The sequence below is a fragment of the Oryctolagus cuniculus genome, chromosome 9 (assembly GCF_051225735.1).
Source record: "Oryctolagus cuniculus isolate XC-2025 breed Fujian yellow rabbit chromosome 9, ASM5122573v1, whole genome shotgun sequence".
NCBI classification, from domain to species: domain Eukaryota; kingdom Metazoa; phylum Chordata; class Mammalia; order Lagomorpha; family Leporidae; genus Oryctolagus; species Oryctolagus cuniculus.
In genome coordinates, this window is record NC_142875.1 from 90,989,854 (window position 1) to 91,004,781 (window position 14,928).

Here is a 14,928-nt window from a genome sequence, read left to right on the forward strand (position 1 = left end):
ACCCATATGGGATGCCGGTGCCTCAGGCCAGGGCGTTAACCCACTGTGCCACAGTGCCGGCCCCCTCTATAGTATATTCTTAAATGTCTAAGAGTAAATCGGATTTCTAGAAATACGCCAATGCCACATCAGGGTAGAAGTCTGAAGTTTAAATGTTCATGTCAAAAACCAAAATGGTTATAAAGCAAGGATCATACTTTTCCTGGGTATTCCAAAAATTTTTTATGCACTGACACCATCACCGTGTAAGCCCACTAAATATGTATCTTGCCGCTCTGTCAACAGGAAAACACTTGGAAGGAAACACGTATATATATATATATATATTTACACACACACAATAATTTAATGTATGATAAAACTGGCATCACAAATCAGAAACAAGAAAGCATTAAATACATAGTGATGGGGATACTAATTGATAATCTAAAAAATTTAACAGTCATCAATTTCTCAAATTTAAAGCATGTCGTTTCCTTTTATTGTAAGGGAAAAGGGGAAGAAATAATAAAAAAAAAAAAACCAGGATACCTGAAGGGTAACTTAATATATTTTTATTTTAATATTTCTTATATTTGTACAAACATAAAATTAGGTATACACTCTTTATGACTGTAGTTCTCATATAATAAAAGCTAAAACCTTTATAAATTAAAACAAAAATATAAAACCAAGAAATGCAAATTAACTACCTTATTTAGTATTAACAAATGATGCTCTTTTGCACAAAAGAATAAATCTCAAGTATTTGGTTTCACAGCAAAAATCTGTATATTTGGATCCCATTTCTGTTCTTAAGCTGCTTTCATTTTAGTGACAACGTTGAAAATGCTTGTTTACTTAAGTATCTTATTCAGGACAGTCTTTCTCTCTTTCAAAGTAATCAGAAAGAGTATTAATCAAGCCTGCCAAGTGGCAGTTTTTAAATGCTAATTTTTCAAAAGTGTGGGGCAGACATTGTGGCACAGTGGGTTAAGGTGCTGTTTGGATGCCTATATCCTATAACAGAGTGCTGGCTTAAGGTCCCAGCACCTCTGCTTCCAATCCAGCTCCCTGCTAATGCATCCAGGGAGGCAGCAAAGGGTACTTGGGCTCCTGCCACCCTCATGGGACACCCAGATGGAGATCCAGGCTCCTAGCTTCAGCCTGGCCCAGCCCTGGCTATTGCAGGCACTGAGGGAGTGAACAAGCACCTGGATTACTCTCTTTCTGTCTCTGCCTTTCAAGTAGATGAAAATACACATTTTCTTTTTTTTTTTTTTAAATAAAAAGGTGTTAAGTGATATAGAAAATTTTAAGTTCCCTTTGCTAAATATGCGCTAATGACCAAGTCCAGTTAATTTCAGATTTGGAACATTATTTACTAATTACTTGTTTTTATATATTTGTTAATGAACTATTGCAAGTTATTCTGTATAGAAGCCTCACAACATTTATGGTCTGCCGCCACAAAGATCTTTTCCGAATATCAGACCCTGTTTGTCACATCAAAAACCAAATCAATTATGTTATGTATACAACAGCAGCACACCACCCTTTGCTTCATCTCCACATAATTGGTATTCTTTAGCTTCAACAATTTTATTTCTTTTCAAATCAGATTTTAATTTTGAATACTTAAGACTATTGTTGATGTGCATTTCACTTTCTTCATGTTTACTAAGAATATGTGATAAATGCTGCCAATCCTTGCATCCATTTTCATTTTTCAGTTGATTTTTTCCTTCCCCAAGGAGTTTGCAATATAGACAAAACACAGAATCTTTTGAGGTTGAATAAAGTAGCCAGGATCTGGTGGTTTTTTCACCATTTGGAAGAATTCGCGTATAATAAGTTTCTGAAAACTTCCTCCCTGTATTGTCTTTTGGAAAGTTAAAATTTCTTACTTGAGGTGGATCATTTTCAACAAGAGTGTCTCGCTGTTTAACACTCAGAACTCTAGGCCATGTACCTGGGTCTGCAGAAAGCAAAACTGGTGTAACTGAATTTTCTGATTTTTTCTCTTCCAGTTGCTCTTGAAGTTTATCAGTTTTGGTTGATATAGAAGATGAATTCACATTCTGTGTGATCAGTAATATACCTGTGCTACACTCTGCTGAAAGTGGTGGCTCTGAAGTCTTTTCCTTTTTTTCTGGTATTCCCTCTATTTTCTCCAAAAGTGTATTTGAAGATCCATATGAATTTCCTTCATTTTTTTCTCTAACAGCATTCCTTTTCCTGTTTTCTGATGCTGATAATGGTTTCACATCCTGGGGAGAAGATAGATAGATTAAAAAATTAACATGGGATGGTTGTTTGGCATAGTGGTTAAGCTGCCAGATGGGATGCCCTCATCCCTTATTTGGAGTGCTTGGGTCTGAATCCCAGTTTTGCTCCCAAGTTTCAACTTCCTGCTAATGAACACCCTGGAAAGCAACAAATGATGGCTCAAGTACTTGGGTCCCTGACACCCATGTGGGTGATCTAATGATTTTTTAAAGATATGATGTTTATTTTATTTGAAAGGCAGAGTTACAGAGAAAGAGGGAGAGACAGAGACAGAGACAGAGACATAGAGAGAGAGAGAGAGAGAGAGAGTAGCCGGCGCCGTGGCTCAATAGGCTAATCCTCCACCTTGCGGCGCCGGCACACCGGGTTCTAGTCCCGGTTGGGGCGCCGGATTCTGTCCCGGTTGCCCCTCTTCCAGGCCAGCTCTCTGCTATGGCCAGGGAGTGCAGTGGAGGATGGCCCAGGTGCTTGGGCCCTGCACCCCATGGGAGACCAGGAAAAGCACCTGGCTCCTGGCTCCTGCCAGGATCAGTGCGGTGCGCCGGCTGCAGCGGCGGCCATTGGAGGGTGAACCAACGGCAAAAGGGAAGACCTTTCTCTCTGTCTCTCTCTCTCACTGTCCACTCTGCCTGTCAAAAAAAAAAAAAAGAGAGAGAGAGAGAGAGAGAAAGAGAGAGAGAGAGAGAGAAAGAGAGAGAAAGATATCTTTCACCTGCTGGTTCATTCCCCAAATCCCCACAAAGATCAGGACTGGACCCTGCCACCCACCCAGGATCCCTGCCACCCACCTGGAGATTAGATTCTTGGCTCGTGGTTTTAGTCTGGCCCAGCCCTGGCTGTTGTAAGCATTTGGGAAGTAAACTCAGGGATGGAAGATCTTTCTCTGTTTCTGTCACTCTGCCTCTCAAGTAAATACATTTTGAAAAACAGATACCAATCCAAACAATGGTCCTGTAATTCCATTCCAAGTTATGTATTCAACAGAAATTAAAATGTGTTCACACAGTGGCTGGCACTGTGGTGTAGAGGGTACATACCTCTACACCATTTGGGGTGAACCAGCACCTGCAGTGCTGGCATCCCATATGGGCGCCAGGTTGAGTCCCAGCTGCTCCACTTTTGATTGAGCTCTCTGCTATGGCCTGGGAAAACAGTGGAAGATGGCCCAAGTCCTTGGGCCCCTGCATTCACGTGGGAGACCTGAAAGAAGCTCCTGATTGGCCCAGCTCAGGTTGCTAAAGATATTTTGGGCGTGAACCAGTGGACGGAATACTTTTTATTTCTCTCTGCCTCTCTGTAACTTTTTTTTGTTGTTGTTGTTAGAGAAAGAGAGAAACAGAGAGAGAGTTATAGACAGTAAGAGACAGAGAGAAAGGTCTTCCTTCCGTTGGTTCACTCCCCTAATGGCTGCCACGGCCGGCACTACGCCAATCTGAAGCCAGGACCTGGGTACTTCCTCCCGGTCTCCCATGCGGCTGCTGGGACCCAAGCACTTGGGCCATCCTCCACTGCCCTCCTGGGCCACAGCAGAGAGCTGGACTGGAAGAGGAGCAACCGGGACTAGTATCCAGCGCCCCAACCGGGACTAGAGCCTGGGGTGCCAGCGCCACAGGCAGAGGATTAGCCAAGTGAGCCATGGCACCAGCCCTGACTCTTTCAAATAAATAAATTAATCTTTGGAAAAAAAAATGGTTCACACAAAAACTTATACAGAAATGTACATAGCAACATTATTCATAATAGCTAAAAAGGTAGAAATAATTCAAATGTCCATAGCAACATGAATAGGAGTCACCTGTAGTGCTGGCATCCCATATGAGTGCTCGTTTGAGACCTAGCTGCTCCTCTTCTGATCCAGCTCTGCTATAGCCTGAGAAAGCAATGGAAGATGTGTGCAGGGGCCAAAGCACTTGGGCCATCCTCCACTGCTTTCCCAGGAGCATTAGCACGGAGTTGGATTGGAAGTGGTGTAGCTGAGTCTCAAACCAGTGACCATAAGGGATGCTGGTATTGTAGGCAGCAGCTTAACCTACTATGCCACAGTGCCTGCCCCCATACTAAATATTTTAACACATCTATAAAAAGAGAACTTTTTAAATTTGAAGATTTTCAATAATCAACTTAAAAAGCAGTTTCTTGCTCAAGAAGCTCACAACTTTTAGATGCTGTTAGATTAACACCATAAATTCAGATTTATTTATTTTTGAAAGTCAGTTACAGAGATCCCACAACTGCTGGTTTACTCCCACAGATAGCTGAAATGGCAAGTGCTGGGCCAGGTCTCCCATGTGGACTGCAGGGGCCCAAAAACTTGGGCCATCTCCTGCTGCTTTTCTCAGGTATTAACAGGGAGCTGGATCAGAAATGTAGCAGCCAGGGCTGGAACTTGCACTGACACTGGGGATTGAAGGTGGCGGCTTTACCTACTATTCCACACTAGCCCCAGATTATTTTTTTAAACATATAAACTTTTCCTTGCCTTTTTTTTGTTTTTGTTTTTGTTTTAAGATTTTATTTATTTGAAAGGCAGTTAGGGAGAGAGAGAAGGAGAGAGAGGTCTTCCATTCGCTGGTTCACTCCCCAAATGGCCACAATGGCCAAGGCTGTGTCAAGCTGAAGCCAGAAGCAACGCGCTTCTTCCAGGTCTTCCTCGTGGGAACAGGGTACAGGGGCCCAAGCACTTGGCCTGTCCTCTGTGCCTTCCTAGGCATGTTATCAGGGAGCTGGATTGGAAATGGAGCAGCCAGGACCCAAACAACACTCACATGGGATGCCAGTCAGGCAGGTGGCGGCTTAACCCAGTATGCCAGCACCAGCCCCAGCTCCAGATTTATATCATAAAGTCAAAGCAGATTAGTCTTTAAGGGGGCCGGTACTGTGGCACAGCGGGTAAAGCTTCTACATGCAGTGCTAGCATCCCATATGGTTATAGTCCCAGCTGCTCCTCTTTCAATCCAGCTCTCTGCTATGGCCTGGTGTGGGGAGCAACGGGGAGCAACTCGGATTAGACTGTTACTCGAATTAAGACTTATTCTATGCATCTGCTCTCCCACAATATGGCGCTGAGAAAGGAGAAACAGCTTCTACACAGCTGCCTCCAGTTCAACCAATAAACTGTAGGACCTGCTCCTGATTGGAGGAGAGCAGTGTACTCGGCGTGTGGGCAGCAGAGTTGGGATTGGTGGAAGAGGACTATAAAGGAGGAGAGAGACAACATGCACCAGGAACATCTATCTGAAGGAACACCTGTGCAGCCCCCGAGAGAGCTGGCCAGCGGTGTGCCGCTCCCCCGCAGAAGTGGGGAAAGTGGCAGGGGGAACCGCTCTTCCACGGAGGTGGAAGGGACGGTAGCCAACCCGGGAAGAACCAGCAGCAAACCCGGGGAGGGCCGAGCAGACAAAAGAACAGCGCAGGGTCCTGTGTCGTTCCTCCACGAAGAGGGGGAGTGACATAATGGTGCCGTGACTCGGATAGGAAACCTAGGCAGGGTTTAGTGTCGTTCCTCCATGAAGAGGGGGAGCGACATAATGGTGCCGTGACTCGGATATGAAGCCTAGGCAGGGTTTAGTGTCGTTCCTCCACGAAGAGGGGGAGCGACAGCCTGGGATAGCAATAGAAGATGGCCCAACTCATTGGGCCCCTGCACCCATGTCAGAAACCTGGAGGAAGCTCCTAGCTGGCTCCTGGCTTCGGATTGGCACAGCTCCAGCCATTATGGCCATCTGGGGAGTGAACCAGTGGATGGAAGACCTTTCTCTCTGTCTCTACCTTTCTCCGTAACTCTTTCAAATAATTAAAATAAATCTTTTAAAAAATATTAGTTATCAAGAAGATGCAAACTAAAACCACAATGGGCATGATTTCAGCAGAATGGCTTAGAACACACAACATCAAATTTGGAACTATCAAGTTGTTGGGTGGGAGTGCAAATGGTAAAGAACAATTACTCTGGGGCCGGTGCTGTGGCACAGTGGGTTAAGACCCCAGCCTGCAAGGCTGCCATCCCATGTGGGCACAAGTTCAAGTCTCATTCCACTTCTGATCCAGCTCTGCAATGGTCTGGGAAGGCAGTGGAAGGCCCCTGTAGGAGACCTGGTGGAGGCTCCTGGCTCCTGATCGGCACAGCTCTGGCCATTGCAGTCATTTGGGGAGTGAACCTGTGGATGGAGGACCTCTCTCTCTCTCTGTCTCTACCTGTCTCTGTAACTGTTTCAAATAGACAAAATAAATCTTAAAAAAAAATTACTCTAGTAACTTGAGCAAAGAGCAAACATTTACAACAAACTTCTTCACAACAATTGAAACATTTCAACACTTTTGAGATGAGACAGCTCAATTACACAATGACAAAATGTAACTAAATAAGGTCCTAAGATAAATCTTGTTCATGAATATTAACAGGGTAAAGCTATTTTATACTCAATTATTTAGACCTCATTAAAAAGAATTACCTGTTGGTATTCATTAAAACAACTTTGGCAGCAAAATCTTTGCTGCTGACCTCCAATAGTCTGGATGCTGATTCCTGTGGTTTTATCAGGCATATACACTCCACACTGCTCACAGCAGTTCATTATTAAACCATTAGCCAATCTGTACTTTTTAAAGCAATGGTTAGTGCATAGTTTATGTGTTACATTATTAACGCTGACTTCATGGCGAATCTAGAAGAAAAACCAGAATTTACTAAGTGAACCAGATTAGTAAAGTAGGCAATGAGATAACTAGTTTCTGCAACAGAGGCAAAGACTCCCCAATAGCATCTCATAGCATCTCAATAGAAAAATACTTAGGAAAAACATTAAAAAGGACATTTAATTAATCTTTTTATTTTTTCCTTTTAAAATCATTCTTTGATTTTACATCAGGAAAAATAAGAATGGAAAAAAATAAATTCAGTAGTAATATTCTTTAAAATATTTAAGAACAAGAGAAAATGAATTGGTAATTCTGTTATGAACTGCTTAAAAGAAATGGATCAGGAATTTGTAGTTCACTGCCTGGGGCTGGTGTAGTGGTACAGCAGGTTAAGCTGCTGAGATACCACCAATTTCATATGACAGCAAATTCAATTTCTGACTGCTCCATTTCTATTCCAGTTCCTGCGAATGCACCTGGGAAGCAGAGAAAGATGGGACATGTGCTTGGGCCCCTGCTACCCACATGGGAGACTCAGATGGAATTCCAGGTTTTGGCTTCAGCCTAGCCCAGCCCTGGTCATAGCGGCCATCTGGAGAGTGAATCAGTGGATGAAAGATCTCCCTCTCTAACTCTGCCTTTCAAATAAATAAACTTACTAAGGAAGTGAATATTATCCATATTCAGGATGGAGTCTGTGTATCCATAATAAAAGTGGTTCTAAATGTAACTAAGACAAAATTATGACCTTGATTTGCAAGGCTCTGGGGTAACCAATATCAAATTCAGATAACAAGGACTATGGAAAGTGAGGACTACCTATATTAATGGCTCTCTCTCTTCCAGCAATTGGAAAGATTGTAATACCACTTAATTAAGCAAAAAGCATACATTCACTCACTCTACTTTTCCTATACATTCTCATATCAGGATCTGTTGTTTCCTTTATGTCCTGAAACCACACTTTGCTTATAAGAACCAAACATACCTTAAAACTATTGCCATATTTATGAGTACAACCAGTTTCATAGAAATAGGTGTATATTTTCCATTCTATGCAAATGGGATATTTATTTATAAGATAGCTCTAACATAGCCTTATTCTTCCTTTTAAAGCCACTATTTAAATCCATCCTCGACACATGCTAGATTCAGTCAGTTTAACTTAGAAGTTAAAATTATTCATTAGCACAAATAATAATGCAGGTACAAATCCAGACCTCTGTTAATTTACAGCAGATTGTACATCTTGACTTATTAAAAATTCCTTTTCTAAGATCTTTGCTGTCTTCAGGGGGAGACAAATAAGATGGACTACAAAATTCTTGGAAGCATTTGCTTGACTCTACTATGGGAACAGCAGCAGCCTTCTTGGGAGGTTCATCTCTGAAACATAAGGGATAAACACAGTATTTAAAAACAATTGAATTTTAAGCCAAATACATGAACAATAACTGACATTTTTCATGTTCTTCAGATTCAATTCTAGTTATCAACTATAATTTTTGGATGCAGCAAAATTCACTTTTGGCGTCATTGCCAACAGTTCCCACAAAATACATGAAGAAATCAAAATATTTTGTAGCACAAGAATTCTGCCATGGTTCTCAAGATCTTTTTTGAAAGTATTCAAAAACGCTAATAGTAAGATATAAGAAGGGAAAGGCTATGGAGGTTTAATAGTAGGATCACAGTGGAGGTAATTGACTTTCATGCCTATCATCCATTTTCCTGTTATGATAGAGAACGATATCAATGAGTCAACAGCTCTTACTCTATAACTTAAATTCAATGTATTTGAAGACATCCCTGCAACAATTCTACCCATGAATCTTTCAAGCTCTCAGTTACATTTTTAGAACATTTATTTTCACTTCTATAATCACATGCAGAAATGTTGAAAGGTACTGCTTACTTTTTATATAATATGTTTCGTATCTTTTGAGTACATTTATGAGGGAAGGATGAAAGGCAGGTGGTAGAACAAAAGAGGTGAGCTGGTCCTTTTCGTTGATAAGCTGTCTGTCCCTTCTGTAAAGCATTTTTGCAGTTTGCACAAGTAATTTTAGTTGGTTTATTAAGTTGTTGTTGGGCTGACAGCTGGAAATTCTGTTTAGGAAGTAAGGCCACTGGTGATAAAGAATCCACCCCTGGCTGTTTCTGATTACGGGGAAATGAAGCTGACTGGGAGATCCAAGAATCTTAAAAATGAAACACACAAGAAAAAGTCATGAAACAAATAAAAACACATCAGACAAAATATTTTAAATTTTCATTTAAGAGTTTAAGAGACTAGTAAGGCAGTTAGCAAACATAGTTAAGGTCAGACAGTTTTGATGCACAATCACAGGTATATTTTAAGTGAATGATCATGCCATTATAGTAACAAGATGGCAGCCCCTGAAACTGTGCAAAGCCATGGCCATCAGCTATTAAGTCAGACTCACCAGATTCAAAATGTGTCTCCAAGTTTACTAGACAGTGCAAGTATATTAAGTTCCATATCCTGTTTTTCTCAGGTACAAACTGGGCAACTATACCTAACTTATCAGTGTTAAGAGGAATAAATGAGATAAAGTATATAGTAAAGCACTGTCTGGTACACATAGAACACTAGAACAGTATTAGCCACTTTTCATCCCTAAGGAAAAATACATTTATAGAATAAAGCAAATGATATGTTAAATTAAATAGCTATAGTAAAAGCTTAGCCATCAACAGCATGGTAGCTCATATATGATATTCATTCTTCTTACAGACCACCCTCACATTATAAAGTCAAGCATATGGAAAAGTTGAAAGAATGTCAAACTAATAAACATATACTTTATTTTCAAAGGCAGAGTTAGAGAGAGAAGGAGGAAGGGAATGATGGATCTGTTGTTTCACTTCCCAAACGGTCGCTACACCAGCCAGGTGGAACACAGGATCTCAGAATTCATCTGGGTCTCCCACATGGGTGGCAAGGGTCCAAATACTAGGGCCATCCTCCACTGGTTTTTAGGCCATCAGCAGGGAGTAGGATTGGAAGTGGAGTGGCCAGAACTTGAATTGGTGCCTGTATGGGATGCCAGCATTACAGGAAGCAGCTTAACCAGATAAGCCACATGACAGCTCTTCAATTCACCATTTTTATGTACTTTTATTTAAAAAATATTATAGACAATTACTTCAAGAAAATTTAATCGCTACATTTTAATCCAAATCTTTCTAAAATTATTTCCCAGTGAGCTAAAATTTAATGTTACAGACATTGATCTAAAGATTGTACTACTCAGGAAAGATTTGGCATACAAACCTTACAGAGACTACTGTATCATATACTATTAGCTCAAAATGGAACAAACAGTATTATATATAGGTTAAGTGCTTGTTAAATTTTGAAGTGCATATGAGATCACAAAGGAATTTTGTTTAAATGGAGATTTTATCAAGGGTCTGAGGAAGAACCCCAGATTCTGCATTTCTAACCAAGTCTTGGGATAGTAGGGCTTTGAGAAACAAGGTCAAAAGTAAATAATTGGCTGGCACTGTGGCTCAAGAGGCTAATCCTCCGCATGGGGCGCCGGCACACTGGGTTCTAGTCCTGGTCGGGGCGCCGGATTCTGTCCTGGTTGCTCCTCTTCCAGTCTAGCTCTCTGCTATGGCCCGGGAAGGCAGTGGAGGATGGCCCAGGTCTTTGGGCCCTGCACCCGCATGGGAGACCAGGAGAAGGCACCTGGCTCCTGGCTTCGGATCAGCGCAGCGCGCCGCGGTGGCCATTGTGGGGGTGAACCAATGGAAAAGGAAGAAATTTCTGTCTCTCTGTCCACTCTGCCTGTCAAAAAAAAAAAAAAAAAAAAAGTTATCAAAAACATTTTTTAAGCTATTAGTGTCTTCTTCAAGTTAAGCATCTTTTTTTTTTTTTTTTTTTTTTTTATTTGACAGGTAGAGAGAGAGAGAGAAAGGTCTTCCTTCTGTTGGTTCACTCCCCAAATGGCTGCTACGGATGGCACTGTGCCAATCTGAAGCCAGGAGCCAGGTGCTTCCTCCTGGTCTCCGATGCTGGTGCAGGGCCCAAGCACTTGGGCCATCCTCCACTGCCTTCCTGGGCCACAGCAGAGAGCTGGACTGGAAGAGGAGCAACCGGGACTAGAACCCGGTGCCCATATGGGATGCCGGCGCCACAGGCGGAGGATTAACCAAGTGAGTCTCGGAGCCGGCCCCTAAGTTAAACATCTTAACCAAAATTTTCCAGGCCTCAGGGAAGGTTTGTAAGTGGTTCAGATACTACACCTGACACTGGAGTGAGTGGGTTGAAGTCCAGGCTTCATTTCCGATCCCAGCTTCTTGCTAACACAGATCCTATGAAGCAGCAGGTGACGTTTCATGTACTTGTGTCTCTGCTACCATGTGGGAGACCTAAATTGAGTTCCTGGCCCCAGGTTCACCCAGGCCCACCCCATATATTACAGGAAATTGGAGAGTAAACTAGTGGATGTCTCTAACTTTCAAATAAATAAAGAACAAAAAATTAATTGCAAGGAAACATTTTAGGACCAAATAAAGCCTATGAATTATCTAATCCAAATTCTTCAATTTTGCAAAGGAAATCAAGAGGCAGAACTTAGGCAATTTGCTCAAGATCTACTATTTAACATGTGGTTGTTTTTTATTTCTTCCCGGATCTGAATTCTTCATCTTTTAGTATTTCTTTAGTGTTGGTCTATTGGTGAACCCTTCATGGCTGTTTTTTTTTTGTTAAAGAATAAAGTTTATAAATGTTAAAAGACATAGGTCAATTAAATGTTTACAGTTCAATATATCTGGCATGACAAACCCCCAGATAAGCATGAAATTATTAGTTTGGTCTTTATTTATTTGGAAGGCAATGTGACACATAGAGCGAGATGGAAATCTAAGATCTGCTGGTTCATTCTCTAAATGACCACAATGGCCAGGCCAAAGCAAGGAGGCTGGAGTGCTACCCAGGTCTTACATCGGAGTGGCAGGGATCCAAATGCTTGGGTGATCATATGCTGCTTTTCCCAGGCACCTTATCAGGGAGCTGGATTGGAAGCAGAGTGAATGCGAATTTAGACTCCAATATGGGATGCCACACTCCAGTGGAAGCTTAACCTGTTCCATCACAACGCTGGCCTCTAGGTTTTGACTTATTTTCAACTGCATATACATGGAATCATTTATGTAATCTTTTATATTTAGTCTCCTTAACTAAACACTGCAGCGTTCACCCACAATACATGTAGAGCACCCCATTTCACTGTTGTTGAGTACTTCATCATGGCTAATATCACTTATTCATGTTACTGTTCTCAGACATTTGGATTGGATTGTTTCTAAATATTGACTGGTTTCTGAACAGATCTTTGGTTTCTTTTGATTAGGATTTGTAAAGACTTTTTTTTTTTTGTATGAGGGAATAGAATATACATATCCATTGGTTCATAACCCTATATAGCTGGCACTGAAAAATCAGCTGAAGCCTAAAGCCTGGAACTCAATCCAGCTCTCCAACTGGGTGACAAGAATCCAATTACTTGAACTATTACTGCTGCCTCCCAGGGTCTGCTTAGCAGGAAGCTGGAGTTAGGAGCCAGAGCTGGTATCAAACCAAGGTACACAGATATGGGATATGGTGGGCTTCTTAACTCCTGGGCTAAAAACATGGCCTGAAAAGGTTCTTGAATTTGTAGGTTGTTTTTTCTCCATTTTAGAAAACTATCAGTTGTGCCTCTTCTGCTCCATTTCTCTCCGATGTTTTTCTAGGACATTAATTAGATATTATTTTCATCCACTGTCTCCAAGTCCTATATTTTCTTTTGTATCCTCCACCCTTTTGGCTTTCTATGATTCAGTCTGGATAATTTTCTGTAATATATCTTCCAGTTCATTCATGCTTTCTTTAGCTGTCCCATCTACAGTTCAAATGTACAGGTTCTTAAAATTTGTGTCAGTTAGCCCTAACACCTTGAACCTTTGTTTATCAGTTTTACTCTTGGGTTTTCCTCTTGATACTGTCATGGCATGGCATGTTCCATGTCTTTGGCTGTTTTGTTTTTTATATGGAAAACTGTAAAGGAAAAAGTCTCGGGCTCTAGATGATGTTAACATTGCAATCCAAGGTTTGGAAGCAGGCTCCTGTGAGTTTATTGTTTAGCTTCTCAGTCTTTTTTATGGGATGCAGATGTCCCAAACATCTTTTATTTTGAAAGTCAGAGCTACAGAGGGAGAGGGCCAGAGATCTTCCATGGGCTGGTTCATTTCCCAGAAGGCTGCAATCAATGGCCAGGACTGGGCCAGGCAGAAGCCAAGAGCTTCATCTGGGTTTCCATCTGAGTGGCAAGATCCCAAGCACTTGGTCCATCTTCTGCTGCTTTCCCAGGCCATTAGAAGGGAGTTTGATCGGGAGTGAAACAGCAGGGATATGAACTGGTGCCCATAAGTAATGCTGGCGTAATAGTTGTACCCAAAATGCCACAATATCAATGTCCCCTGCCAAGAATCGTAATCAGTATACCAAATACATGCTCCTTAAGCCTTTATTATGTTTTTCTCTGTATTTGTAGCTTCATGTCTTTCAACAGATATTTTATATACTTTGTCATTTTCTCAGCAGGAGGGAATAGAGATCAACTAGTTATTAGAAGTGTGACTCCACAGAATCAGTATTATGGCCAAAAACAACTAAGATACAATAAAAATGGTCAGCACTGTGGCACAGTGGGTTGATCATCCACCTATGGCATCGGTACCTCATATGGGGACTGGTTCGAGTCTAGGCTGCTCCACTTCCAATCCAGCTCCCTTCTGATGGCCTGGGAAAGCAGTGGAAGATACCTCAAGTGCTTGGCCCCCTGCACTTGCGTGGGAGACTGAGAAGAAGCTCCTGGCTCCTGGCTCTTGGCTTCGGACTGGCCCACCTTTGGCCACTGCAGCCATTTGGGGATTGAACCAGCCAAGACCTCTCTGTCACTCCCTCTCTATGCAACTTTGCCTCTCAAGTAAATAAATATTAAAAAAAATACAATAAAAATATAGATTCAAGACCAATTTTAAGTTTATTCTGTAACAATTTTTTAAATTTACAATTGATATAAAGTATGCTATAAGCAGAAAATAATTTGTTCAGTTTACCCCAAGGGTTAATCAAGGAATTAAATGACTCAAAGGGCCGTTCTAACAAAAACAACACTGCTTTCACACATTATAATGCATCCCTTATGTGTACTTTATACTAAACCACAATTTTACTTGATGACATTTGATCTTATAAAGCATATATATATATATATATATATGAATCACCTCCAGAAATCCTTGCCTTTTTGGGGGTACTAGACAATCTCCAATTTATATCAAAGAACTTCACTTTTGTAAGCAATAATAAAAGCCATTTGGTCCATCTCTAAAGAACTGAAGGCCTGGGGATTTAACTATGTCAAAGCAATCTTTTTTTTACATTGTTAAATGAATAAAAATAAATGCTGTTGAAAGTTTTAAGATTAGCATAAATGGAAGAGTCAACTGGAACAAAACCATGATTGTAAATGGGTGCATAATAGCCTCCTGTTAAAACTTTTTATGATTATTGGTACAACAATAAGACATAATATACTCTTAAATTTTTTTATTTTTATTTTTTTCTATTTGACAGGAAGAGTTATAGACAGTGAGACAGAGAGAGAGAGAGAGAGAGAGAAAGGTCTTCCTTCATTGGTTCACCCCCTAAATGGCTGCTACAGCCGGCACTGCGCCAATCCAAAGCCAGGAGTCAGGTGCTTCCTCCTGGTCTCCGACGCAGGTGCAGGGGCCCAAGCACTTGGGCCATCCTCCACTGCCTTCCCAGGCCACAGCAGAGAGCTGACTGGAAGAGAAGCAACCAGGACTAGAATCTGGCGCCTATATGGGATGCTGGCGCCGCAGACAGAGGATTAACCAAGTGTGCCACGGCACCAGCCCCATGCTCTTAAATTCTATCATCTAATAATTTTGATTAAGAAGCTAAAAGCAGCCTAAACA

The 14,928-nt window shown here is 41.4% G+C and overlaps 1 protein-coding gene across 7 annotated transcripts in view; it reads right to left on the reverse strand.

Annotated features, from left to right (window-relative positions):
- Window positions 1-538: 538 nt before the first annotated feature.
- ZMYM5 (zinc finger MYM-type containing 5) overlaps window positions 539-14,928 on the reverse strand; it is a 43,320-nt gene continuing 28,930 nt past the window's right edge. For 6 of the 7 annotated variants that reach the window (XM_008259940.5, XM_008259941.5, XM_070049107.2 and 3 more), the window contains 4 exons: window positions 8,822-9,107; window positions 8,127-8,292; window positions 6,720-6,932; window positions 539-2,249 (listed from right to left, as the gene is read on the reverse strand). In XM_008259940.5, coding sequence (XP_008258162.4) covers window positions 1,509-2,249; window positions 6,720-6,932; window positions 8,127-8,292; window positions 8,822-9,107 — 1,406 coding nt within the window. In that variant the 3' untranslated portion in view covers window positions 539-1,508. The remainder of the gene's footprint in view (window positions 2,250-6,719; window positions 6,933-8,126; window positions 8,293-8,821; window positions 9,108-14,928) is intronic. The other variant, XR_011378894.2, reaches the window with a different exon arrangement.